The 27,547-nt window shown below is 37.4% G+C and overlaps 1 protein-coding gene and 1 long non-coding RNA gene across 4 annotated transcripts; one reads left to right on the top strand and one right to left on the bottom strand.

Moving 5' to 3' along the window:
* The first annotated feature begins 8,724 nt into the window (after positions 1 to 8,724).
* On the top strand, positions 8,725 to 18,950 carry LOC132129278 (protein FAM131C-like). Its single transcript, XM_059540806.1, has 7 exons — positions 8,725 to 8,880; positions 8,980 to 9,047; positions 11,340 to 11,410; positions 11,662 to 11,752; positions 14,842 to 15,075; positions 17,522 to 17,620; positions 18,419 to 18,950. The coding sequence occupies exons 2-7, from the start codon at positions 9,017 to 9,019 to the stop codon at positions 18,682 to 18,684; spliced, it is 792 nt and encodes a 263-aa protein (XP_059396789.1). The 5' UTR covers positions 8,725 to 8,880; positions 8,980 to 9,016; the 3' UTR covers positions 18,685 to 18,950.
* On the bottom strand, positions 17,051 to 26,906 carry LOC132129280 (uncharacterized). 3 transcript variants are annotated; one of them, XR_009428474.1, is made up of 5 exons: positions 26,840 to 26,906; positions 26,394 to 26,579; positions 21,953 to 22,101; positions 18,397 to 18,628; positions 17,051 to 17,581 (listed from the first exon to the last, which is right to left on the bottom strand). It is a non-coding gene; the product is annotated as an uncharacterized LOC132129280 (long non-coding RNA). The 3 variants fall into 3 exon arrangements; XR_009428472.1 differs by lacking the exon at positions 17,051 to 17,581 and having other exon boundaries at positions 17,627 to 18,628; XR_009428473.1 differs by lacking the exons at positions 17,051 to 17,581; positions 26,394 to 26,579 and having other exon boundaries at positions 17,627 to 18,628; positions 21,953 to 22,039.
* Positions 26,907 to 27,547: the final 641 nt, after the last annotated feature.

Below are 27,547 nucleotides of genomic sequence, written 5' to 3'. Positions count from 1 at the left end.
GACTTGACTTTGCCCATGAAGATCAATAGTGACTTGCCTTTGTCCATGAAGGTCAACGGTGAGTTGCCCTGACTCAACTCCGGAGGGTCAACGGGAACCTGACTCGACTCTGGAGGGTCAACGGGAACCTGACTCGACTCTGGAGGGTCAACGGGAACCTGACTCGACTCCGGAGGGTCAACGGGAACCTGACTCGACTCCGGAGGGTCAACGGGAACCTGACTCGACTCCTGAGGGTCAACGGGAACCTGACTCGACTCCGGAGGGTCAACGGGAACCTGAATCGACTCTGGAGGGTCAACTGTGGCTGTCATCTTGTGCAGAGGCACTGGGCCGGCGGCCATCTTGGGCAATTAACAGGAGTGCAATTACTGTGATGGCTTTGTGGGAATTGTAGTGCCTACGGTGAGGTGCCTATGGGGAAGTAAGACCACAGGTGGAGACTCAGGGAAACAGAGACCAGACAGCGTGACAGATCTCGATGAACTCAGATGCAAGCTTAGTGATTATAAAAAGAGAGCGCTCTTTTCTAGCATTTTGTCATGCCAAACCATGCCAAACCACAGTTCCTTTTCAGGAACTCGAGCTGCGTCGAAACGCTTTTGGGGAACGTCCTTGACGAGACCGACTCTGAATATCGTGTGCAATCAGTCCATCGGAAAGGCGTGACGTCTAAAGGCGGCCATAGCTGCTTTCCATGTCCCTTTCAATGGTCAGTCAGTGGGTAGACACCCCCTAGTTACACGTTTCCTCCGCGGTGCGCTGAGGCTGAGACCTCCAGTACGATCCTGTGTTCCCCCCTGGGATTTGGTTGTGGTTCTAGAGGCTCTTTGTAAAGCTCCATTCGAGCCAATACAAGATATCTCAGATAGACATCTGACACTTAAAACTGCCCTGTTACTGGCAATCACCTCACTAAAGAGAGTTGGAGATCTTCAGGCCCTTTCGGTGGCCCCTACTTACTTAGACTTTGCCCCTGGTATGGCCAAAGCATTCTTATACCCTCGAGCGGGTTATGTTCCGAAGGTTCCCTCTGTTACACCACAACCTATCTTACTGCAGGCCTTCTGTCCTCCTCCCTTTCGGGAGCCAGACCAAGAGAAGCTAAACTGTATGTGTCCAGTGCGAGCACTGGACGCATACGTCCACAGAGCTGCCCTGTGGAGAAAATCAGACCAATTGCTTGTTTGCTACGGTCCTTCTAACAAGGGTTCTCCTGCCACCAAGCAGACACTTAGTCGTTGGATAGTCGAGGCTATCAACGTCTCCTATGAGTCCTCTGGTCTTCCCCTTCCTTTGGGGGCCAAGGCTGACTCTACTCGGGGTATGGCGGCCTCCAAGGCCTTCTCAGCAGGTGTGTCCCTCTTGGACATCTGCAACACTGCGGGGTGGTCCACGCCCTGATTGCACACGATATTCAGAGTCGGTCTCGTCTGGGACGTTCCCCAAAAGCGTTTCGACCCAGCGTCTCGTTCCTTCAAGGAAATAGGGTTACATACGTAACCTTGAGACGTTATGTGTCTTTTTGGCTGGTTGCATCTTTATGCCAGTCTTTATTCGTGAGAATAATTTACTAAACTGATTCAGATTTATTAATGAATTAAACATATGAATATGAGTGAATCATTAAATCATTCTTAACTGTTTTGTTCAAAACACAAATTCATTCAGTAAAGTAATGAGCGAGTCATTGGATCACCTACACAATCGATTCATTCAAAACACTGATTCATTCAAGAACCAAACACCACCATTGTGTGTTTTGTGTGTACAGGCAACAGCTGATTCTGGTTTGGCTTCGTGTGAAACTTTTTTTTTTCTTTGCGCTGGCAGAACAAAAATACGTAAAGTAACTGGCAAAACTGCGTCTAACTGTAAGTTTAAGTTGACCCATATTAACCTAATGTTTGTTAAACTGTTGTATTCAGGCAATTGTTAAAGGGTACATAACATACACAGTTTCACCTAATCTCATGTTAATCTTGAGTACCTAAAGATTAGTACTGCATCCTTCATATATCCAAAAAAGTCTTTAGTTTTATCATATTTATAAAAGAAAAATACAGCTTTCCGATTCTTTCCAGAAAAAGCCGAGCTCCTGGAGGCGTGTCATGAGCGGAGCTATAATACTGATGTTTCGTGTTGTTTCCATTAACATACATTCACTTATGTGCTGATTTCCAACAAAAGACAGAAATCTGATGCAGTTGTACTGACATTAGTGGGGTGTTTTATCACAGGGACGGCTCCAAGTTTTAATAGCAAAAGATGTGCAAATCCAGCGTAGACTTGGGCCTTGTTTATAAAACATTCGTCATTCAAATGACCAGAACACACAAACACACTTGATACACACTGTTGCTTCCCTGGAAAAACAAACTGCATCCACTGTTTATGTAACGCTGGGTTCTTGGGGAAGCTTAACACGGAAAACTTTCCCTCACATCCAAAAATGCACTTATTTGGAGACATTCTCGAACAAATCCTATGCAGCCGCCGACGATTTCCCAATGAAGCGCATTGATGTGCGTGGTCTCGCTCTTCTCTGGTCAATGTGTGTGCGCGGGCGCGCTTTTCCGGGAGAAATGCTCATATAAGGAGTTCCGTTCTCGTCTATCTTATTAGATCCACGATCGAGAAAAACTGCCGAAACTTGTACCAAACCAGAAGTAAGATTTTTGGCACAGAAATTCTCAGTCATTCTTCTAAAAATTTTTTTAAAACTTTGGCCATGTTTAGCATGAGAATCCATCTCTTTAACATTGTGAACAACTCTGAATACATGAAACACCATTGAACCCCCCCCCCCCCCTTTAAGACCATTAGACTGTATATTTAAACGTTGCCACTGACATTCAGTCTAAGCTCAACTAGTTTGACTTCTTGTAGCAGTTAAGGTCTCCTTCTCAAACATAACAACAATAATAAACATATTTCATGCTAATTTACTTACTTATTTGGTACGTTGTTGTGAAATTAGTGGTATACTGTGCAGTTAGGCTGTCATTATTGTAAAACAAACCCCTTTAGGATGATACAAGACCTCAGCTTATCACGAGACACATGTAATGACTATTTTCACTTCATATTTGTTTTTATTGTGAAATGCATTAGTCAACACAGTTACACTTTTGTTTAACAATAATACACTGGCTTTCTTATGCTGATATTATGATCTTGATTCTTGCATGTATGAGCCTTGTGAGCTACATTTTTGTGGTGCTGCAGCACATTTGTCCTGAAGCATGCAAGCCCTCGCAAATAAGTTTTCTTATGTTTCAGTACAAGATTTACTGCAGTAAAAACAGTTTAGTTTAATGGTATTAGCCAAGAAACAGGAATGAACTGGAAACTAGATCCTTCCTCTGCTTCTTCTCTTCCTGACAGGCATTTGCAAGCACTGGACCAAACCTCTGAGGTGTTCAGCATCAGTAGAAATGACAAGAAATGCCACATGCAGAACATATCTGTGAATCCACCTTTCAGCATTTTCTTTGGAGCAGATAAAGAATGTGGAAGGTTTTCTCTTTGACGGCAAGTGGGGGGTCTCGGAGGATTTGCTGGCAGCAGCGGTTGAGGCGGGTGAGATTATCTTTGTCTTTAGTGTGAGAACAGCAGACAGTGGGAGGGAGTCAACAGTAGTGGGAACCTGCTGAGCTGGTGCTGTGGAGCAGGGATGTGCCTCTACAGCGAGAAAACACTGCACAGGAAGAGCAGATCAGGTTTCTTTTGAGTGCCGATGGATTGAAGATGTAAACGATTGAGATCATGATCAATAATGACTTCTGGCATATTGAAAATATGATACTAATGATTTGAACTAATGACATTGAATTTATGGGTTTGTGATGATTTATTACAGTAAGAGTGTGTTGTTTCACAGCACCAGCACTGGAAATCCCCTATACTGGCACAATGCAAGGATGTTGATGAATTGTAGTGACTTAAAATGTTCCATGTTTTAACATGCTCAGAAAAAGAAAAATAGGGCTTGTTAAACAGCTTCTTTGATCGTCATTATAAGCCTATTTGTATTGTCCTCATATGACTCAAAACTCAAAAAAACATTTTGGTGGCTTAATCATTAAATATCATCTTGCATGAGTCAAATTTTTGCTCGTGTCACCTGTTATCTGGTTATCAGGGGTAATAGTTTTGTTTTTAAAGATTTTGTTTTTTTAAAAGGACAGAAAATCCTGTCATCATTTATTCACCCTCCTTTTATTCAAAACTTGTATGACTTTCCTTTGTGAAACATGCAGTAATTTGTGTTTTATTTTTGTTAGTTTTTATGTTTTTAGTGCTTACAAGTTGAATCAGTGGTAACCAAAATGGTTTGGTAATCAACATTCTTCCAAAATATTTTCTTTTGTGTCCTGCAGAAGCAAGAAAGTCATATGAGTTTGGAACAACATGAGAGTGATCAAAAAATGGTGGAATAAATTGTCAATTTTGGGTGAACTATTGCTTTAATTACTCAAAAAAAAAGTATATATATATTAAAGTCAATTTATTATTATTTTGTTTAATGTGGTATTTTTAAAATATACTATTTTTTTTTAATTAAAGCTAGACTGCAGCAAATATTTAGACATTTTGAAAACGTCCCCTGATTTCATCTCTTCTTAAAGGAGTTAACCTTCTGTCCAAGGCCACTGAGTAAAGCGTTCAGTCTAGCCTCTCCAGGGCAATAACCACTGACAGCTCATAAAATGGATTATTGCTTTAGTTATGTTATTTATGGTGACAGAGGTATGTAAACTGTATGGAGACAGAGAGGAGAGAAAACACTCAACCAAAGACCTCCAAAGTCAGCAGCCAAAAATAAAATCTGCGGTGTTCACTGTGTTATTGTGAGCGACGGGATCAAACTGACAAGTCCCACGGGAAAAGGAGTTTTTTCATGAACCGAAGTGAACAAAACATTGCTTTTCGTAACAGGACCTTTTTTTTTTTAACGGGAAAGACTTCAAGAACTCTTTTAAAAGGAAAGAACAAGTAGCTTGAAATTATTCAAACAATATTAATTTAACAATATATAAATATTCAATTTACATGAAATAAGATTGTGACTGGTCGACCGCAAATTGATTTCATAATTATTTCTACTATTTGTTATACAATGTAAAACTTTGCAATGAAATCGCTGAATTTTAAAAGTCATCTTCAGAAAAAGGCCCTTCATTTTCTATATAACTCTCAAAAGAAAAACAATAGTTGGATTGACTTTTCACTCATACATCATCAAAAACTGTGCCTTTGTCCAATTTCAGTGTGCTGATGTCATTCTTTCATATACTTCTTAAAACCATTGCAGTGGCTAGTGTTACAATTAATTATTCAATATTCATGATAAATCTGATTACTTAGGAGAGATAATCAGAACACAGAGCGCAGATGTGGTGGAAGTTGTTGAGAAGATCCTGTGGAGTTGTTAGTTATACAAAGCCGCACACATACATTTGTTGTACCCTGTTCTTCAGTTATAATTAATCATTCATCTCTGTGTGTCATTTGCAAGATTATATTAGCAAATATCTAAGCGCCCAAAACAAAACCCTGAACACACAAAAACACACAATCCTCTCAGTCATCGTTCCCTTTATTAACCTCTTTAGTGACTGTTTGAGGCTTAGATTTTTTGCCCCAGGGATTTTAGGGAATTCAAACACACACACACACACACACACACACACACACACACACACACACACACACACACACACACACACACACACACACACACACACACACACACACACACACACATACACTATATTTATTATATATGTGTATATTTTTGGTGGAAATATTAAAAAAGATACTGTGGAAAAATATAAAATACATGTTAGATGGTAATAATATGTAATTTTTCCATGCTGTGATGAAGCTGAGAAATAGATAGAGCTGGTGTGAAAGAACAGGAAAATCTGTGGCAATAGTAAATGGATAGTTAAATGCAGAATGGAAATTTATGTGCCCACAGAAGTCAGAGACACATGTGCAACCTCAGAGAGGGATAGAAACACCCCTTTTGACATGGTGCAGTTAGTGTAAATCTTTAGTATTTTCACATATAAAAGTTTGAACCAAAATTCACTTAAATCATGTGCTATTTTGTGTGGGGAAAATGTGCACAGTGCGCGTACATTTGATTACCACAAGGTGTCAGACTTTCCTCAAGCTAAATTATAATTTCTTCTGGATTTGAGCTAATACTACAAAAGCATCAGACAAGTAGTTTTACTCGCGTATGTTATAGTAAGGTAAGCAAGAGATTAAGTTATGTTTGCATTATTTATTATATTATTTTCTTAGAGGCCCTCTTCTATTCACAGTGCCACTAGAAAAAAAAACACTGACTTGCCCATGTGCGAGAAAATGACTTGAGGTGATGTCAGTAAAAAACAATTTGAACAATGTTTGCTTACAGGATCACAGGTTTACAAGAGACAAAGAGAGTGAAAAGAATTTCTTTTTGAAGCCACAAGTTCAGACATGTGTCACTGCAAGCTCTGAGACATGGAAAAAATGAAGTGAGAGTGTAAAAATAAAACCCAAGATACATTTCCTTTCATGATTATATCTGAACCAGTACACAGAAATGACCAACACACATTCCTTGTTTAGTTAAATAAAGCTTTCAAAAATACTACTTTTACAAAAACTTGATCATATCAGGGAAAACCTGTATACAGTATATGGCAAGCTGCTTTAGCTTAAAATATTACTCATCATAATTGCATTTTAACTAGTAACAATTCCAATTAGAGAGCTATACAATTACATTTTTAATAGTCATATGTTTCCATTGACTTCCATTCATTTTTAATTGTGAGCTCTCTAATTCAGTTCTTACTAGTAACAATTATGAATTAAATCAGAGAGCTCTCTTATATTTTAATTATAACTATTAAAAATAGATTTAGAGAGCTCTCTAATTGGCATTGTTACTAGTAAGTTTAATTGTAGAGCTCTCTAATTGAATTTTTACTAGTAAAAATGCAATTACGACAGGTGGTATATTTTAAGCTAAAACGGCTTGCCATATGCATAGGATATAAAATACAGTTTTTTTGATAAATTAGGGTGCATTCAGTTAAATGATTAGCGTGCCATACAAACCAAAATGTTTTTGTTTTTTTTGTTGTGTTTACTCAGATTTAACAACATGTTTAAATGAGAATTGGTAATCAATTAAAATGTACTGTAGTTTGCTGTTTGCCAGCTTTTGCTGTCTTAATGAGCCCACATTCTGTATTTATTGACAGTGATATCTGTCTTGCATGAATTAAACAAGTAAATGTCAAAGAGTAAAAATAACTCATCTGCTGTAAATAAAAATAATAAGTTGTCTAATGTACATTACAGATCACCACTGTTCAGTCTTTTCAGATAACATTATTATTATTAATTATTAGAGTAGTTATTAGAGCAGCACCATAAGTATTTGAAAAACCATGCTAAGATCATTCTCAGTCCTTCCTCTTAACTATTCTGCAAGATTATATCCTCCGTCTGTTTAAGATCTACTGACCCCCTTAAAATGGCAACATAAATATTTTTAATACATTGCAGTAAATGGCATATAGATGTATAAATAAGCAAATCAATAAATATTTATATTTTCTACCATTCATACAACTTTACCTTTGAGACACTGGAGGGCAGTAGAAAGCTATAATCAAGGAAACCTTTTGTTCTCTTCTGCTTTTCTGGAAATTTCAGCTACCTTGAAGAACCTCACCTGAACAGATCTAATCACAAACACAACTTTAAATTCCATTTCATCTCTATAACAATCTATCTTTTTTTTCATCCTTTCATTTTCAGTCTTTTCTAGTTCCAATTTTCAGCGATGTAACCTAGTTGAATGGTACTGATATACCCATAACATATCAGTACCATATTAGAGATTTTTAACATATCGTTGCCTATTGATATTTAATTATGCTAATTAATAAATTAATGATTAGATATTTAATTATGTAAAAATGTGCATAGGATCTATTACATGTAGTTGAACTATGTTGATTTAGTTTTTTGTTTTGTTTTGATAAATGTCTTATTTATTGTCTAATTTAACCAATGTGTGGATGTTTGTCACGAAGTACCAATGATTCACATGCCATAAAAAACAAAATGTGTTCAAATGAGAATGTGTAATTGACTAAAATATATGGTTGTTTGCCAATGTTTTGCCATCTAAATGGTATATCAGTATAATATTGGTTATTGGCTGACATTAGATATTTATTTATGCTTATTGTCCCTATATTTATATGCATTTAAAATATATATATATTTTAAAACACTACTAATTTAATAAAAAAATATTTTTAGCCAATCACAAAATAATGATTAATTTTCACATTGTACATTAGAATATGTTGATGCCTATATTTGTTTGTAGCATTTAAAGTAATTGATTTGCATTTTGAAATGCACTTTGAAATGCAAATTTTAATATAATGTTATTATAAATATAATTTTATTATCAAAATCATTTTATTTCAGTATCAGACATTTATCAGTTATTAGTCATAAAATAAAACTAATTGTCAGCTTAATGCCCAAAATGTTAAATCAGTGCATGTAACCTCAATAAAAGGTAGTCATTTCAGTATGTAGATGGTGTAAAAGTTGGGTCTGAGAGAGAAAATGAGAGCAGAAGGGGGAGGAGAAGAGAAGAGAGGAGGGGAGGGACTGAGTGCATGTAGTCTCAGTGCTGTTTTCCCCACTTCTCTCTCTTTCCCTCTCCTCACTTCCATCCCCACATGAGAAACAGTGCTTCACTGTACCGGATGGACACCAGGTCCTTTTTCTCCTCCTCCTGGTCCAATATTTTTCCTTCCCTCTTTTCTCCACCTCTATCATCCAGTAGGCTCTCTCTGCTTTCTCCAGATCCCCTTCTTCTTCCAAACACGCACTCATCTCTTTCTCCCTGTTGCTAATTTTCCCCCGTCGCCCCCATCTCAGTCAGCATGGTGAACAGATAACTGCTAAGCTGTTGAACATGGGCTCCTGCCTCTGCAAAGGTCACCAAGGTCAGTCTGTTCCTGATTGTATCTGAGTTTGTCTGTCTCGGTCTGTCCTGTGTCCATCAGCTTAGCTGTTGGTCCGTCCGCGGTCTTCACTCTTATCTCGTTACCCACCTTTCTGCTTATCTTGAGCATTTGCATAAGGTATCAATGTGAAAAAAAAATCACAGCTTATTCAAATATAATGCAAAATGAGCACATGCAGTTGTGAGTGACTGAAAAAAGTGCAGTTTATATGAATAGATTGTTCTATTGTGTGCAGTTTCTATAGTTTTTGAAGCTGATGCACTTTATTTTCTCAGCAGCAAGAGTATGTTGCTGCTAAAATACCAATGCTTACATACTGCACTGTAATTAAATATTACGCAGCTTTCTGGAATATTTGATTCTGATTGGTCAATCATGCCACCCATGTTTCCTAATATTCACTGTAGTCCATGGCAACGCTGGATATCAGTTGGCTTCCCCCTTTTGATTGGGGAGTAAAGGCATTAATTCAAAATATATATAATAATAAAATGATTTAAATGAATATATATAATTACCTTAGGGGTCCTTGTTTTTAATACTGAATTAATAATACATATAATATGATTTTATATGTATTATTGTTGTATTATTATTTATATGTATATGCATTATTGTTGTTAAAATTTTGCAGTTTGTCTTGTAGGCTATTTGTTTTGGACATTATTATTGACTATTTTTCTTGGTGAAATGTTTAGAATACTTTACACGTAAGGTTATAAAATCATTCTCAAATCAAGATTGCATTTCCACATATTTATTTATTTTGTGAGTAGCTGTTTATTAACTGTTTAAACTTTCTCAGGATTTATTTATTTTGCTGTCAGTAGTTTCATCCCAATTTACATACTATAAAACTGTGCACTTAAACACTATGTACTTATGCATTATGAACTCAACCGTGTAGTTTATGAATTATATAAGGTTATTTTGTCATTAATGTCTGATAGCCCCTCCCCCTCTGCTATGTAATTAAAGCTGAGACAGTTGAGTGCCCAACATTCCACACTTTGTTTTTTTTTTTTTTTTTTTTTTTTGGTGTATCATCCAGGTAATTAAAAGTGCACTTTTACTTTTTGGAATTTCAGTGTGAACACACTACTTGCACTATTTATACAACAAAACGTCACAGAATAGTGCATAAGTACAGCAATAGGGACACATCTATACTGTACATTATCACTAACATAATAACTTTATAAATAATCATAACATTTTTCTCAAATTATAATTTCATAACTTATTATGCATATCGTGGATAGATGTTTATTTAGTGTATAAAGATTTATCAAATAGCTATGAAATAATTCTCATCAATATTTCATGTCCACGTATTTAGCGATTTTGTGAGGATCTGTGTACATTATCTCTTTCATAATGACTGTATTCCTACACTGAGGGATTTATTTAAGTTATCTGGCACAGAGTTCACAGGCCAAACAGAACCAGTTGTTAACTGTTGCTGGAACAGCACAGCTAATTCTGAGAAGTTTCCTCTGAGCGCCAGATGGAAATAATTCTGTTCTCATTTCTATCATACCATCTGAATATGACAAGTGTATTATGAATTGTAAGCCAGCGAGACAGCTCAATCTTGGTACACAGGTGTAGTGTCACAGTATTTACAAATGGAGTCTAAGGTAAGAAGTGACATTTCATCTTCAAGGTGTCCTCCAAGGAAATGGCACAGATGAAGTGGATGATTTGTAACTCCCAGAGAGTGGAGAGTAGTGTTTGTTTGTCTGAGCCCTGTGGGGGTTAGAAGGTCCTGGGCTCCGTAGCTAAGGCGGAGCATGGAGCGCGAAATGCCAGGTTCAAAGCTGATGTATAATGCATATGTGAGATGGATGGAGTTTCACGGTGATGAATGGGAGGTGGGTTGTAGAGGGGGAAACACGCACAACGTGTGACATTGTAAAGGTCACACATTGTCAGTTGATACCTGTTAGCAAATAACATGCTGGCGGGAACCTAAAGCTCAACAGGTCTGAGATTAGTTGTCCTCTTTGAGATCTAACCTCAATGAGATGCGGCCGGTGATGAAAAATGTGCTCTTGAACATTGGGGATCCCCAGGGTGGTGTTGTCAAGACAATCTCTTGTTGCTATGGAAACATGAGAGCATCAGGAGTGAGTCCCATCCATCCCCTCCAGAACAAACTCAATGCACTCTGCTACATGCACACTCACACTGTTATTTGACATTGAAAAACATATAAAATAAAGTGGCATAGTGGCATGCAATAACCAGGAACAAATTTTGTCTTTCTAGAGCTGCAAAGTGGCCAGCAGCACCCCATGGAAGAGCTTCACTCATATGCTGAGGGACAGCCAATCTTTAAGGTGTGTGTTATCACATAAAATCAAAAGTGGGAGACGTATGCAAGTTTATAAATCATTCAGAATTCAGTATATGAAAATGTATTTCAATGATACATGGGAGTGCTTTCACACTCTGAATGTGTAAGGTCTGGTAAAAGTGTCTTGTTAGGTGTAATTAGCACCTGTGATTCACTTGCAAATGTGATTTCTGAAAGGTTTTATTTGGTATGTTAGGCTGTCTTATGTGTTTCCCGTCTTGTCATGTTATTCAGGGTAACCATCAGTCCTACAATGGCAGCATGTCAGATAAAAGGAGCAGCAGCGGGTATGACATTGGAGAATTGGCTAATTCTTCCCTGATGGGTGAGGAGCAAAGAGTGCATGTTAGGCACTGTCACACTGTATGTTGTTTTGCTAGGTTCTGGCTATCGTTCAGAATCATTTGTTTGAATCAGAAGAGCAGTAGACTTTTACAGAATCTTGCTAATGTAATTTCCCTCTGCCTGCATATCTCTCATTTCTGAACAATCTCTCTCTCTCTTTCTCTAGTGCCTCTTTAGCCACCTGTTTCCTTTTTTTTTGCTTTACTTCTCCAGGCCCAGTCTTTTCAGAAAGTTAATTACAGAGACTAATAGTGTTTTATGGGTTTTTAAGTTTTTCAGAAAGAACATTTGGATAATTTCATTCTAATTCTAAATGCAGTCACCAGCTGATGAATATGTATAATAACGCAAAATAAAGAAATAAATAACCCACAAATCTTTGAAAAAAAAAAAACCCCTGCAAATGAACTGCTTTGGGGGAAAATAATTATGTCATGGGGAATAAAAATTATTGCTACTTCCAGTAATAGGTTTGTAAGGACTTTGCACGATAATTAGGCGCCCAGTTTGCAAATGTTCCTTTCCACTAATGCATTGGGAACAAAAAGTTCAACATTTAAAAATCTAGTTAAAAATGTATTTATAGTTTTGTAATTTACAATAAATATTACAATAAACATTAAACAAATAAATAAACATGCTAAAAGAATGGATAACATGATTGAAAATTAACCCTATATCACCCAGTATGGGTGATCAGTTTGAGACCAAATTTTGGTTTGTAATTATTATATTTCACCCAAAAATGAAAATTAACTTACCTCCAGGCCATCTAAAATGTAGATTACTTTTTTTTTCTTCTCAGCAGAATATAATATATTTATGTATGTGTGTGTGACCCTGGTCATAAGTGTCCATTTTTCAAAATTGAGATTTGTACATCATCTGAAAGCTGAAGAAATAAGCTTTCCATTGATGTATGGTTTGTTAGGATATGACAATTTTTGAAAATCTGGAATCTGAGGGTGCAAAAAAGCTAAATATTGAGAAATCACCTTGAAATATGCAAATGAAGATCTTTGCAATGCATATTACTAATCAAAAATTAAGTTTTAATATACAGGTGCATCTCAATAAATTAGAATGTCATGGAAAAGTTAATTTATTTCAGTTATTCAACTCAAAATGTGAAACTCATGTACAGTATTAAATAAATTCAATGCTCACAGACTGAAGTAGTTTAAGTCTTTGGTTCTTTTAATTGTGATGATTTTGGCTCACATTTAACAAAAACCTCAACAATATGCCAATCAGCTAATCAATCAAAACACCTTCAAAGGTTTCCTGAGCCTTCAAAATGTTCTCTCAGTTTGATTCACTAGGCTACACAATCATGGGGAAGACTGCTGATCTTACAATTGTCCAGAAGACAATCATTGACACCCTTCACAAGGAGGGTAACCACAAACATTCATTGCCAAAGAAGCTGGCTGTTCAGAGTGCTGTATCCAAGCATGCTAACAGAAAGTTGAGTGGAAGGAAAAAGTGTGGAGGAAAAGATGCACAACCAACCAAGAGAACCGCAGCGTTATGAGGATTGTCAAGTAAAATTGATTCAAGAATTTGAGTGAACTTGACAAGGAATGGACTGAGGCTGGGGTCAAGGCATCAAGAGCCACCACACACAGACGTGTCAAGGGATTTGCTGAACCACAGACAACATCAGTGGCATCTTATCTGGGCTAAGGAGAAGAAGAACTGGACTGTTGCCCAGTGGTCCAAAGTCCTATTTTCAGATAAGAACAAGTTTTGCATTTCATTTGGAATCCAAGGTTCTAGAGTCTGGAGGAAGGGTGGAGAAGCTCAAAGCCATTCAAATTGCTTGAAGTCCAGTGTTAAGTTTCCACAGTCTGTAATGATTTGGGGATGCAATGTCATCTGCTGGTGTTTGTGTGTGTTTTTTTATTGAAAACCGAAGTCACTGCACTCGCTTACCAAGGAATTTTGGAGCACTTCATGCTTCCTTCTGCTGACCAGCTTTTTGAAGATGCTGATTTCATTTTCCAGCAGGATTTGGCACCTGCCCACACTGCAAATGCACCAAAAGTTGGTTAAATGACCATGGTGTTGGTGTGCTTGACTGGCCAACAAACTCACCAAACCTGAACCCCACAGAGAATCTATGAGGTATTGTCAAGAAGAAAAAAGAGAAACAAGAGACCAAACAATGCAGATGAGCTGAAGGTCACTATCAAAGAAACCTGGGCTTCCATACCACCTCAGCAGTGCCACAAACTGATCACCTCCATGCCACGCCGAATTGAGGCAATAATTAATGCAAAAGGAGCCCCTACAAAGTATTGAGTACATGTACAGTAAATGAACAAACTTTCCAGAAGACCAACAATTCACAAATGTTTTGTAATTTCTTTTATTGGTCTAATGAAGTCTTCTAATTTGTTGAGATTGGTGGGCTTTTGTTAAATGTGAGCCAAAATCATCACAATTAAAAGGACCAAAAACTTTAGATTAATTAAAACTATTTCAATCTGTGTGCACTGAATTTATTTAATACACGAGTTTCACAATTTGAGTTTGAATTACTGAAATAAATGACCTTTTCCAAGACATTCTAATTTATTGAGATGCACCTGTATTTATGGTAGGACATAAATACAACAAAATGAAAATTAATTCAAAATTATGACATTTTTTTATGGTTTTAATTGAACACAATTGTGAGGTATTTCAAGCAGCCAAAATGACAATTTTAAGGGAAAAATACAGTTTAAATTTTCATTCTAGGCTGCTTCATAAATGTTCATTTCAAATAGCTAATATTTCTCAAAACATGGTATTTGTGACTCTACTGCTTTGAAATAAATGCTCCAAAGTGTAACCCACTGCAAAAGTTTTCTGGTCCCATGCTTTCAGACACTAATCCTTATAAGACTGTTTAGGTTTCAATGAGTTTGAAGAGAGTAAGTTTTAAGTCACCCCCCCCCAGACGATTTATCCATTCTCACTTTTACCACTCTTTAGCATCACCTCTTCATCACATCCTTCCTTCTTTTCATTTCCTTTATTTAATTTGATCTGTGCCAATGCTAATCCCTCCGATCTCCTCAGGACTGCTGGCCACTATTAAAGACCACATCACTAAGCCAACTGCAATGGCCCAGGGCCGAGTCGCCCACCTGATTGAGTGGAAGAGTTGGGGAGGGGAAGCGACGTCTGGAGGAGGCTGGTGTGGCTGGACGAGAGATGGTGGAGGATGGGGAGGTGTGGGAACCGCACTGCAGGAGGACGAGCAGCTCTACTCCCACCTCACTGATGAAATCAAAGAAGCACGATTTGCTGCGGGTGAGACAGCATTTATATATTTAACATTTAACTACCCAGGTTTAAGCTAATCTCTAAACCTTAGCCCTGCATAAAATAAGTATAAATACAGTAATACTTTGATCGTGATGTCTAATGAACCTCACAAGTTCAGTGCTGTGGTAAAATGGTATGATGGACAAGAACAGGAAGACAGGATTTTTCCATTAATTTTTTGCACACTGATGATAACTCTTGTATGTCTCATGTTGATGTGTTGATGCTCAAATCAGTACTGTAGCAACCAATGTAGATATACCAGATATTGATAACATCATGTACAATATGACATTGGGGGTGGTAAACAACTAAACAACCAACTAAAGAAACCACAACATGCTAAAAACAGGGCTTGGCATTGTTTTGTGACTTTGTTACTGTAAAAACTGCTAATATTTTATTCACAAGTGTACATTTCTACTCATCCACAGGCCTTCCAATATGTAGAGGAGTTTGTTTCTTCATAGGTACAGATTTGGAGAAATTTAGCATTACATCACTTGCTCGCCAATGGATCCTCTGCAGTGAATGGGGCTACTGTAGGTAGTTCGGTAGCGAGACATTTTAATAAATTATCGTTTGCGATTGACGATGCAATTGACAATATTGTGATAAATAGGCTGTACCAACTTTGTAACTCGTTACCCCCCCCCCACACACACACACACACACACACACACTGGACATAGCAGACCTATGTAGCGAATACAGGAAGCTATCAATCAAGAAGGTATCAGGATTATGAGTTATTTTTCATTTTTAGTTTTTGATTAATCACTTGGATTAATCATTCATTTTGACAGCACTATAATGTTTATTGTATATAGACAACCATGCAAGGGTAATTGTTTCTTAGCCTGCACCAATGTTCTTGTCCATTGCCCTTGCAGATTCCTGCAGCTAAGCGTGGATGTACATTTACATTCCATTAAAGCTTATTCATGACATGCCTTGAAGTTTGACTTTTTGCACCATGACAATACTTATAGGAAACTATAGGGTGACCATATGAGCCATTTTCCCAGGACACGTCCTAGCCAGGATTTTTATATTGCCTAAAATATCCAGATTTTGGCTGTTTGTGCTTTGCAGATCGATCATTGTATGGCATTCATAAGAGCTATAGAGAGCAGAGCAGACGGCTCTGCATTCAAATCACTCTCTTGGTACTTTGGTGTCATACAATGATTGGTGCGCAGCGATGCTTCAAGTTGAATGAACGAACAAACACCTAACATGTACGTGTATTTGCATTACTTTGATTGTTCTCTGTAGATCTCACCTTATCAAACGCCACAATTGGTTGATTATGTAACATACCTGCATGTTATTGGTCAAACTACTTTGGATGTTTTAGGTAATATAGAAATCCTGGCAAGGACGCGTCCTGGGAAAATGGCTTATATGGTCACCCTAGGCAACTAGTCATCATACTGTATCTCTAGTTCTTTAATGTATTTGCATTGTACTAAAGTGCGTTCATTTTCAATGGGCATATATGCGGCTGAAACAGGTGGAATAGTGCATCGCAAATTTTTCAACATGAACATTTGAATATAACATTATAGTCATTATGGCCTATGGCCTTAAGAAAAATTTTTTTTTGAGGAGGTGGGGTAGTGCACAATAGGCCCCTGTGGCGCAGCCTAAGCTTTTGTTCTTAATGGCATTTTTTCCCCTTACATTACTTTTACTTTTATACTTTAAGTAGTTTTTTAAACCAGTACTTTTACATTTTACTTGAGTAAAAAGCTTGAGTTGATACTTCAACTTCTACAAAAGTCTTTTTAAACCCTAGTATCTATACTACTCAAGTAATGAATGTCAATACTTTTGACACCACGTCTAAAACAGTTCTAAATAAGCCAGTGAATTTTATTGTGGGAGAACAACAGAGGATGGACGTTTTCAATGGAGGAAGAGTTATTATGGATTATGGACCAGTATTAGGGCCAAAAGCGACAGTTTAAAGTAAAAACGCCTTAAAGATAGATTTGTTTCTAAATATGCAGCTTTTCCCTTCACGGGACGTTAAATGATGGACTGAAGTCATGTTGATCACTTGGATTATTGTGATGTTTTATCAGCTATTTGGCACACTAATTCTGACAGCACCCATTCACTGCAGAGGATCCACAGGTGAGCAAGTGATGTAATGGTAAATTTCTACAGATCTGTTCTGATGAAGAAACAAACTCATATACATCTTGTATGGCTTGAGGGTGAATACATTTAAAAAATATTTTACCACTTTGGTCATGGTCATTTTTATGAATATTCATTTAAATGTTAAATGATTATTCATAAGACATAAGTGAGAAAAACAGAGTAGATATAAGTCCATATTTCTTATGGAAGTATACAGTGTTTTTTATTTCCTGGCACTCTGTGTATCTGTGAACTTTTATCTCTTTTTTTCCTCTCACAGGTGTGGCGGAGCAGTTTGCTCTGGCTGAGGCAGCGATGAATGCCTGGTCCACACACGATGCTGAAAATATAGCCACATCCAGTACAATTCCATTACAAGGTATTGCCCCCCAAAAAAAGTTGCAATTACCAAGAGATTTGATATTTTTGGTACCCCAGAGAACATTTTAGTGAACTGCAAAAATAACCAATTATTGTTTCTTAGCATAAAGAACATTTTCAAAATCTAAAGAACCTTTTTTTCCACTATAAAGAACCGTTTTTGCTATGGAAAGGTTCTTCGTGGAACCATAGATGCCAGAAAAGAACCTTCATTATAAGAGTGTAGACGTAACAATGCTAAAAAGATCAGCTTTGCTAGTCATCATAATGTTAGCTGTTCCATGTGAAATGTACTTACTACTGGTCTGATAGCAAGACCAGGTCTAAACTAGTTTGAATGGAAATAAGTCTTTATGAAGAAACTCTCACAACTTCCTTTCCCATATATTCTTAATTATATTATCTCATATATATTTTATTTATACATCTATTGAGAAAAAGTAGCACAGCACTTAGGGAGGTCACTCTGACCATCTGGTTCATCTCTTGCTGTCCCAGCTATAAAAATACTGTTATTTCATTACAAGGGGATGATAACCCATGTGTGGTAATAAGCCCAGTATAATGACAAATGGCCTGTTTACTTTAAGCCTTGCACACAAATAATTGACTGCAAAACAGAAATGTCTGAATGTGTCTGGGACACGATGACTCATGGATCGAGCAGATCAGACCGGGATATTGAGTTTGGATTTAATGGGCTTAATCATTTACGCTATAATTCTCATCCTAGAGGATGTGTGTGCATGAGGTCTTTTTAATTCCTGCTCTCACAATGATGACGATGTCTTCACAGACCCCGAGGGCCCTTATCTTTCTCAGTTCCTGTTGGATGGAGGGAGTTTGAGTGTTCCTCGGCACATGTACGGAATGCACATGGAAGCTGATGACACCAGCTCTCTAGCAACTTCTCATCCTCCTCAGTCTCATTCCCCCAGTCATTCTCATTCTCCGCTGGACACGGAGCGTCCACCGCAGGTGCAGAGGATCTCGCCTTTGGGAGGGTCTGTAAGACACGCAGACAGCATCTCCCTGTCGGAGGATGAAGTTTTTTATAACTGAAATGTTGATGACACAGTGGAACGAAAAGGTTCTTTGTGTTCACTGATGTGGGAGAGATGCAGATGAGGTTACGTCTGGGGTTATCACTTTACTGTTAAAGTATGTAATAGCCACAGCTGAGCCTCTTTGACAAGCAATGAACACAGGGATTATTGTACACACGGACATGTTATTTCCATATCATGTTGCCTTTTTGCAAATGAAAGCATCTCTGTTTGCGGTAATGATGATGGAGATTGGACTTTATGTTAACAGGGTCAGACCAATTACTGTATTTTTTGGACTATAAGTCGCACCTGAGTATAAGTCGCATCAGTCCAAAAATATGTCATGACGAGGGAAAAAACATATATAAGTCGCACTGGACTATAAGTCGCATTTATTTAAAACCAAGAACCAAGAGAAAACATTACCGTCTACAGCCACGAGAGGGCGCTCTATGCTTTCTTTGGTAGACTACAGGAGCACTGAGCAGCATAGAGCGCCCTCTCGCGGCTGTAAACGGGAATGTTTTCTCTTGGTTAATTTCTCTCGGTTCATGTCAAATTAATTTTGATAAATAAGTCGCACTAGACTGCAAGTAGCAGGACCAGCCAAACCAAGAAAAAAAGTGCGACTTATTGTCCGGAAAATACGGTACTTCTAGAAGTAGGTCATCATCGCACATGAATGCACATGAATCTAAAATGATACATTGACTGAAGTGAGATCAAGACCATCATGCCCTTTCACCTTCAACTGAGTGTTTGTAGATATTTGCAGCAGCCTTTCACAAAGAAGCGGAGAACTATTAGCACTATAGACTGAAGAAGAAAGCCAAAATAAAATGCGCTTTTATCTCCACAGACATTTTCCTGCTGCATTTCCACTAAGAACAGCTCAATGGGGCTGAATTGGATCCTTTTGTGAGGACTCTGGAGAGTGAAAGTGAATTATGCCTTTGGGCAAAGCTGCAGTCCTAACTTGGGACAGTGAAGTGGAGATTGTAATGATTTTTCATATTGCTAAATGTTTCCATGAAGATTTTGAGTATAAAATGTCCAACACAGCAAATGACTTCATGTATCCTCAAAGATGAAGTGTGTCATTTTAATAGCCTCACCAAACAGAATTGCTAGATATGAACTGTTTTCAAATACACTCTCATCATCTGCTATTGGTTGGAAAAAAGAAAGCCCGCCCCAAACTCACGCCATTGGTCAAGCCAGTGTCACTGGTTTGAATGCTTACAGATGAAATTGATCTACAAATGGCTAACTTATAGTAAAAATATTCTTAATATTAATAATATTCATATTATGAAGATGGAATACGTGATCTATAGACTTGCAGCAATTAATTGATTTATTAATATTATCTTAACATTAACTCACACTACATATGACTAACTTATTGAAAAAAAGTAAATTATTATTATTGAATAATGTTAATTACATTCATGTTACATGAATTATGAAATGAATCAAACTATGAATGGCTTACTTGCAGCAATTAATATTATTCGCATTTATATAAACTTTTAGTAATATTACACACTTCAAAAAAAAAAACTTCAACTTTGTTTTTGTTTTTAAAGGGTGTATGGTCACAGTTGCCACAGATTTATAAATCACATATGTAGTAACTGAAAAAAGTATTACCTAAGATACCTTTGAGTAACTTGCCTCCATGTTGTGTTAATTAATGTGTCAAGCATTTTGTGCAGTCTTTTGTAAGTGTAAATTATGATTTAATCTTTAAAAGATCTATTGCTGCAGAAATCGCTTGCTAACAAGAAAATTCTTGTGTGTTCTTGCGAGTGGCAGAGACAAAAGAGAGAGAGCTGGAATAACAAACGTCTGCCTTTTCTCCGTAATTAGCCCTATTCACACTCCACTGACGAAGAAAGGTGACAGAAAGAGAGAGATAGTGATGGATGAGGTAGAAGAGGGGAATCAGCGGTGGAGGGCATTTTAGTAAATGCAGAAGCAGGAGAGGACGAGAGAGGAAGGCGTTGGGAGGTGGAATGGTCAAGCGTTATCATGCTCCAGGGTCTTTTAATAGAAGTTTACACAGTGTGATCCTCGTGTGCAGTGTCAGATAATGTGTGTGACTGCTTTGGTGCTCCAGCGGAGGGTTTGAAATAGGAATTAATTGTGTTGATAGAGGCTCTGGGGCAGTGAGCAGAATTGAAATTGTGTTTTTAACTGGAATTCAATTTCAGCACAATATGTTTAGAAGCTATACACTGAATTTAAATGAATTCTTATAAAACCTTTTCTGTGAAAAATAGCACAAAGAATGAGTGAAATACAGAGAAAAGAGCAGAATTGGGATGGCTGAGAAATGAAACGAAGGTCATTTATTACTGAAGCCTTTGTTCTGTTCTTTTCTCTCTGCCTGAGGCTCATGAAGCTAACAAGCTGCATGAGGTTACAAACAGATATCTCATTTCAAAATCTAGACATGTACATCATATTACACAGGGTCAGTTTTATCGGATCAGTCCATACAGCATGACAACAGCAGGGTACGACAGGACTCTGAATTTCTCCCCTTTGTTTCTTCTGATCCTAAAGTGTAACGTTTTGAGAATATATATGAATATATATTTAACTATATTGAAAAGTGGTGCAGAAGCACAATTTGTGAAAATGAAATAATTAAAGAAGTTTGCTTTGATGTTTGCTTTTCACTCATTTGATGGTTAAGGAATAACTTGATTTAATCACCTTGATGAAAACTAAAACTCATTATTTAGAATTTCATTAGACCTATAAATCTGCAATTAAAAAAATAGTTGAAAACATGTTTTAAGGTAAATCAGTGTATCATAAAATTAACCTTCTGTCCAATTCTGTCATAAACAGATGTTCAGCAAAGGGTTCTGTTGGTGGTTTTGCTATTTTTGCTAAAAAAAATTAAATATAAATATAATTTACTTTGGAGGAACTTCACCCCTGTTGTACCCTATTAAGTTGCTGCTTCATTTCATAAGATTTCTTTATTGTTTCACAAGTTAAATTGCAAGCAGATGAAATGATTATCAAAATGGTAAGCACAAATTGATGCCTGTCCTGGGTGTGTGATATCTGATGTCTGAGTTAATTGTTCATACATCAGACTTCCTTTTTCATCTCTTCGCTTATTTTCTTCATCTGGAAGAAAAATCTAGTTTCATAAGAACATCCCTTTTACTATGCGTACATATAGTCAGTGTGAGTGGTGTATTTAGAAGTGTATTTGGTTCATGTATGGCTGTTGTCTTTGTGCAGGCTGCTCTTATCACCTCTTTCCATGTGATGACGCCACACAGCCGCCCACTCTCCGTTATAAACAGACGTTGCTCACCCGTGACACTCATGATGGAATGAGCCTGACAGAACACACACAAACACACATTATATAGAGGAACACAGAGAAAAAAAAAACATTCACCTAATGTGAAGTAAACCAGCTACCAGTTTTTTCTCACTGCACCTGCTTTACAGTGCTTTCAGGAATCCAATGTAGTCGCACAGATTGAATAGAACATGCTTCTTCTAGCTGTTTAAATAAACCCTGCAAGAAAAAAAGATTTAATTATGATAGGAAGCAGAAATGTTATGTTAATGCCTTAGATTTTTGAGCCGAGATGATTTTTAATGTAACTTTAAAAATAAGGTCCCATTAGTTAAATAACAATAACTAACGATGCTTTTTGTTGTAAAAAAGCATTGTTAGTTATTGATCTCCTTGCATACTATTTGAAAACACTAGAGCTTTGGGGTCTGTTCACATAGAACTGTTCACTTTTGTGTTCCACTGATAGTTCACCCAAAAATTAAAATTCTGTCATCATATAACGACCCTTGTGTCATTTTAAACATGTTTGACTTCATTTCTTTTAAGAGGATAATTGGAAGAATGTTGGTAACCACTGACTTCCTATGAAAAAAAAAAAGAGGCCAATTTTCTTTTTCCACCAAAGATAGTCATACAGGCTTGAAAAGACATGAGGTTGAGTAAATGATGACAAAATTTAAATTTTGGGGTGAACTATTCCTTTAGATTTGCACTAGATAGATGTTTTTGACCATTGCGGCTTGTCTCACTATACTTTCAGTCATGTGAAGAACTACTATTGCCCCGTTTCCACCACAGGAACTTTACCCAGGAACTAAGGACTTTGGCCTGGTACTCGGTGTATTTCCACCGCAGGAACCAGGAACTAAATAAAGTTCTGGGTAAAAAAATGCCCCTCAGAAAGTCCCTGCTGGCGAGGTGGTACTTTTTCAAAGTTCCTGAACTTTCGGGGGCGGGACTTGTCCGCTAAACATCCTGATTGGTTGAGTTCACGCAGCATTGGTTGAGTTCAACCACCATTTATTCGGATCAACATTTTCAAAATATTACTGTTATTGTGTCATGAAATGTAATTTTAAAAGTATTTCAGGCGAGAATGTAGTTGTTTAAAACTCAAATCTGTGGTTTATTTATAAAGACAGTGCCTATTTAAAAATGTGTTTCGCCGATCTCAGAGACGGTGAGCTCCACCCGACCAGCGGGAGCTCAGTCCTCATCTATCCACAGAGAAGCAGCCTCACCTCGGCTAGACCTTCTGATGTGTGCTGCTGGCTCTGATGTCTCTTTAGTGGTTAAGCATAAAATATAATTCGTTTTGGGTAAATCTATCAGGTTATCTTTGGTCTGTATTCAATTTATCTAGATGTTAAAATGAAAATAAAAAAGGCAAATCTATATAATATTTCGTTTCATTGTAATGGCTGTATATATACACATATCCCTGAACTAACGTTAAGTACATCTGTTATTATGCTTAAATGAAAACGAAAGGAGGCAGTGGTATTTGATATCCTATTTTGTTTTATTGTTAATATACAGAGAGGAAAATAGTAGCCATGGTCAGCTGACTGAAGTTATCAAGTATATGCTGCTGTTTGCAGATTTACTGGATTTGCGTCGTCGCGGACATCACACTCCCGAGTCGAATGCACAAAGTCTGCACTACCGAGAATGCACGTCCAAAATCAGCGCACTCTGTATTGAGAAACACGTGCAGACCAGTGCTCGAATTGAGGGGGGGCTGGGGGGATCCGGGACCCCCCATAAGGTATTAGGGACCCCCCATAAGAAGTAAAAAATAGAATTATGGGGGTCCCTCGGATATTTTTATTTTAGTAAAAATAATAATGACAAATCAAAATAAATGCATGCAAAGGATACAGTAAATATCGTGAATTGATTATTTACAATAATTTATTTTAAGTGTGTTTATAGGCTAGTTGTCATGTCTCTTTAAAATGTAAACGTCCCGCCTAAAGAGCGCTGTGCGCGCGCATGACATCGTCGACAGGACTGTTTGTTTGGCGCCGCTCCGGTGAAGCTAATTTTAGCTTTTAAAATATGGAGAAAAATAAACCTCCACTCGCAGTCGGGAAGAGAAAGCTTCTTACTGACTTTTTTGAGGGGTAATTGTCTCTCGCTATATATCTTTCTACTTTATATCTAACAGTTATCCACTCCATGTCGGGGCTTTTATATTCCTAGCATATATTGGAAACATTTAGGCTTACGTTACTATTTTTTTCATAATTAACAGTCCTGGTTCTACAGGAGTGCTAGTGCTAGAGATCTCGATGAAGATGGATAACAGATTTTTAGTAATTATAAAGGGAGCGCTCGTTGTGCGCTTTCTATGCTTTCTAATATCCATTCAGAATTTGTATTTATTTGTATATGACTTGTTTTTCATGCTGCTAGGACCAAAGGCTGTATAAACACGGCAAAGTTTTGGGAATTACATACGCATTTATGCGGGATTCACTCTTGAAATAGCAATGATTTATTTTGATTGCCATAGTATTGTTTGTTTATGAATAAAGCAGCCTTTTTCACTGAAATGGTTGAATAGTCTGCTGACTCACTCACTTATGACAGTGTTTTATCGCCACCTACTGGACGTAACTATTTAAAAATCGTATGTGCTGAAATAGTTGAAAAATCCCAACCAACACACAGGCTGACAGCATGTTTTGCCACAATTTATAATAAACAAGTTTCATGCATTTAATCAAGTCTTTTGGAACAAACATTATCACATTGTCACATCAATCATCCAGTTGTTTTTAGGGTAAATACTACATTGGTAAATAAAGCTAGAATCATTCTGTTGGATGTACACTATTCAAAAGTTCAAGAGTCTCTTCTGTTCACTAAGCCTGCATTGATTTGATCCAAAATACAGTAAAAACAGTAATATTGTGAAATATTATTACAATGTAAAATAATAATACAATAAAATATAATTTATTTCTGTGATCAAAGCTGAATTTTCACCATCGTTACTCCAAGTGTTCATCACATGATCCTTCAGAAATCTTTCTAATATGATGATTTGATGCTCAACAAACATTTATGATTAATATCAATGTTGAAAACCGTTATTTACAGTATTTTAAAAAAAAATTTAGTTTGATGAATAGAAAGTTTATCTGAAATATAAACTTTTGTAGCATTATACACTACCATTCAAAAGCTTGTGGTTAGAATTTATAAAAAAATGTTGGGAAAGAAATTAATACTTTTATTCAGTAGGTTGCATTTAATTGATCAAAAGTGACAGTAAAGACATGTATAATGTAACAGAAGATTCTGTTTCAAATAAATGCTGTTCTTTTGAACTTTCATTTCATCAAAAAATCCTGAAAAATAAAATGACTGACTGCTCTCTTTTCACTGCTTTCGGAGACATTATGAAATAATTATCCCTGTGCCACTGTTGAATCTGACAGTGATACCATCCAGTGAGACTGGAAGCCATCTGATTATTTTCTACTGTTTTTGAGACATTTCAATGTATTTTGAAGTCACTTGCTTTTACGGGTGTTCAAGTGCCTTAAATGTAGTGCCCTGGTATATTTGCCATAGCTGCCCTTTTGAGTCTGCTGCTTTGTCACCCTCTAAATCCATATTACTCAAGTAAGTAATTTAAAAGAAGATATATATATATATATATATATATATATATATATATATATATATATATATATATATATATATATATATGTATGTGAATTTAAGTGTTTTTAATAAATATATATATTTATGCATATTATGATCAAATATATTGTATATTTTGTATAAAGTGTATATTGCGAGACTAACCAACCCCCCGCCCAAAAAAACTTGGGGACCCCCCATAAGACTTGACTCAATTCGAGCACTGGTGCAGACTTACGTCAGTCTATTTGCCTAATCTTCCCGGTACTTTACACTGCGGTGGAAACGCAGAAAGCAACAGGTCTGGGGGGAAAAAAGTTCCTGGGAAAAAAAGTTCCTGGTACAAATGTTCCGGGTAATTTCGGTGGAAACGCGGCATTTGTTTCTGTGGGACCGTTCAAAAGTTAAGAGTTCACAAGAAAACTGAAAAATATTTTGTACTTTGTACTCTATTTTGTAGATTTTTTAAAAAGTTTTTTGGCCTATCTAATGAAAGTCAAGCTTTATATTTGCAAAAAACACTGAGGTGAAGTATGGGGTCACCGGAAAAACATGGCACTCGTGCAAGACACTAAAAATCTGTATAACTTTACACAATCAAAGACATCTATAGTGCACATTTACATAGGAAGAACTGATTAAAAAGCTCTGCAGTGGAATGCAAAAACACTTTGTGTGAACTGAAATTTTTTTTTCTTGTCTGCGACCCTTAAAAAAACAGCCTCAACTGAGAAACCAGCCTCTGAATTTACATACTTTAATTATTCTTTCATTATTTGTATCATTCTTTCAGTAACTGTGCACAGTTCTTGTTATGACCCAGCACATTATGGGTTCAATTACCTCATTTCTATGCTGATGCAGATGCTCCCGCAGCTGTGATTTGTTGATTGTACCTAGGTGAATGGGGGAGTCTGGGAGACAAGATAACAATTAAATGACATGCCAAAGCCAGAGCCTCAAACTGTCAGTCTCATTTCATTCAATAGCACCGTTATTGTACTGTATTGTGCAGTCTTGAGTATTTCTGTTCATCAGCAAGTAATCATTTGTCTTTGGCCCTTATTGGCACACATTTCATTGGCTTTCTCTTTCTTCTGTAAAGCACCAAGGTGCTATTACAGTCAAAGAGGTGCGATTGTGTCATTGAGCTGCTGATATTCGTTAGTCTCACCGTGAGAGTCCACTACAGGAAACTGGCCATCTGCCCAGTCGTTTAGGATGTGCTGCAGACTTGCCAGATTTCAGGAAACACAGGACGAGATGTAATGCATCCTTTTAAGTGCAAGCGCGTACAAGGAGAATATGCTTGACCTTGGCAGTGTAGTTGTCACAGTGAAGTTTTCAGGTGGGCATCCTTCCTTGATGGGTGGTCCGAGGGACACATCGTCAGTAGTACACCTCAAACTTCATAGGATCTTTCGGCCATTATAACTAGACATCCTCGGTTGAGGAAGGCCCTACGGGGGTGATCAATCCCCGCAGTGTATCCCCCCAATCACCCAATCAAGCTGGAGCCCAACAAGAGTCTTGTCTCTTTATCCACAGCCACTGGCTGCTTCTCTCAGCTGCCTCCGACATTGCTTTGATGGCCTGGCGCAGGCTCTGGCCTCTGATTCCCAGGTCTCCAAGCAGTCTGGTGGTAGACACTGCCACAAAACCTCTGCACCCCACCTCCACTGGACGGACTTCAGTTTTCCATCCACGATCTTGTGCTTCAGCAGCTAGCTCAGCATAGCGTAGTTTTTTTCGCTCGTATGCCTCGTCCACTGAGTCTTCCCAGGGTACAGTGAGTTCGATGATGAAGACCTTCTTCAGAGAGGGGGACCAGAGAACTATGTCAGGCCTAAGTGTGGTGATTGCAATCTCTGAAGGAAAAACT

This window comes from Carassius carassius, chromosome 46, assembly GCF_963082965.1.
Source record: "Carassius carassius chromosome 46, fCarCar2.1, whole genome shotgun sequence".
Lineage (NCBI taxonomy): Eukaryota > Metazoa > Chordata > Actinopteri > Cypriniformes > Cyprinidae > Carassius > Carassius carassius.
Note: the sequence above shows the minus strand (reverse complement) of the source record. Positions and strands in the feature narration are given on the sequence as shown.

Coding starts and splice junctions, on each gene's coding strand:
- LOC132129278 (XM_059540806.1), top strand. CDS start 9,017: ATGGGCTCCTGCCTCTGCAAAGGTCACCAAG. Junction 11,411..11,661: donor AGGGACAGCCAATCTTTAAG/GTGTGTGTTATC, acceptor CATGTTATTCAG/GGTAACCATCAGTCCTACAA. Junction 15,076..17,521: donor AGAAGCACGATTTGCTGCGG/GTGAGACAGCAT, acceptor TTCCTCTCACAG/GTGTGGCGGAGCAGTTTGCT.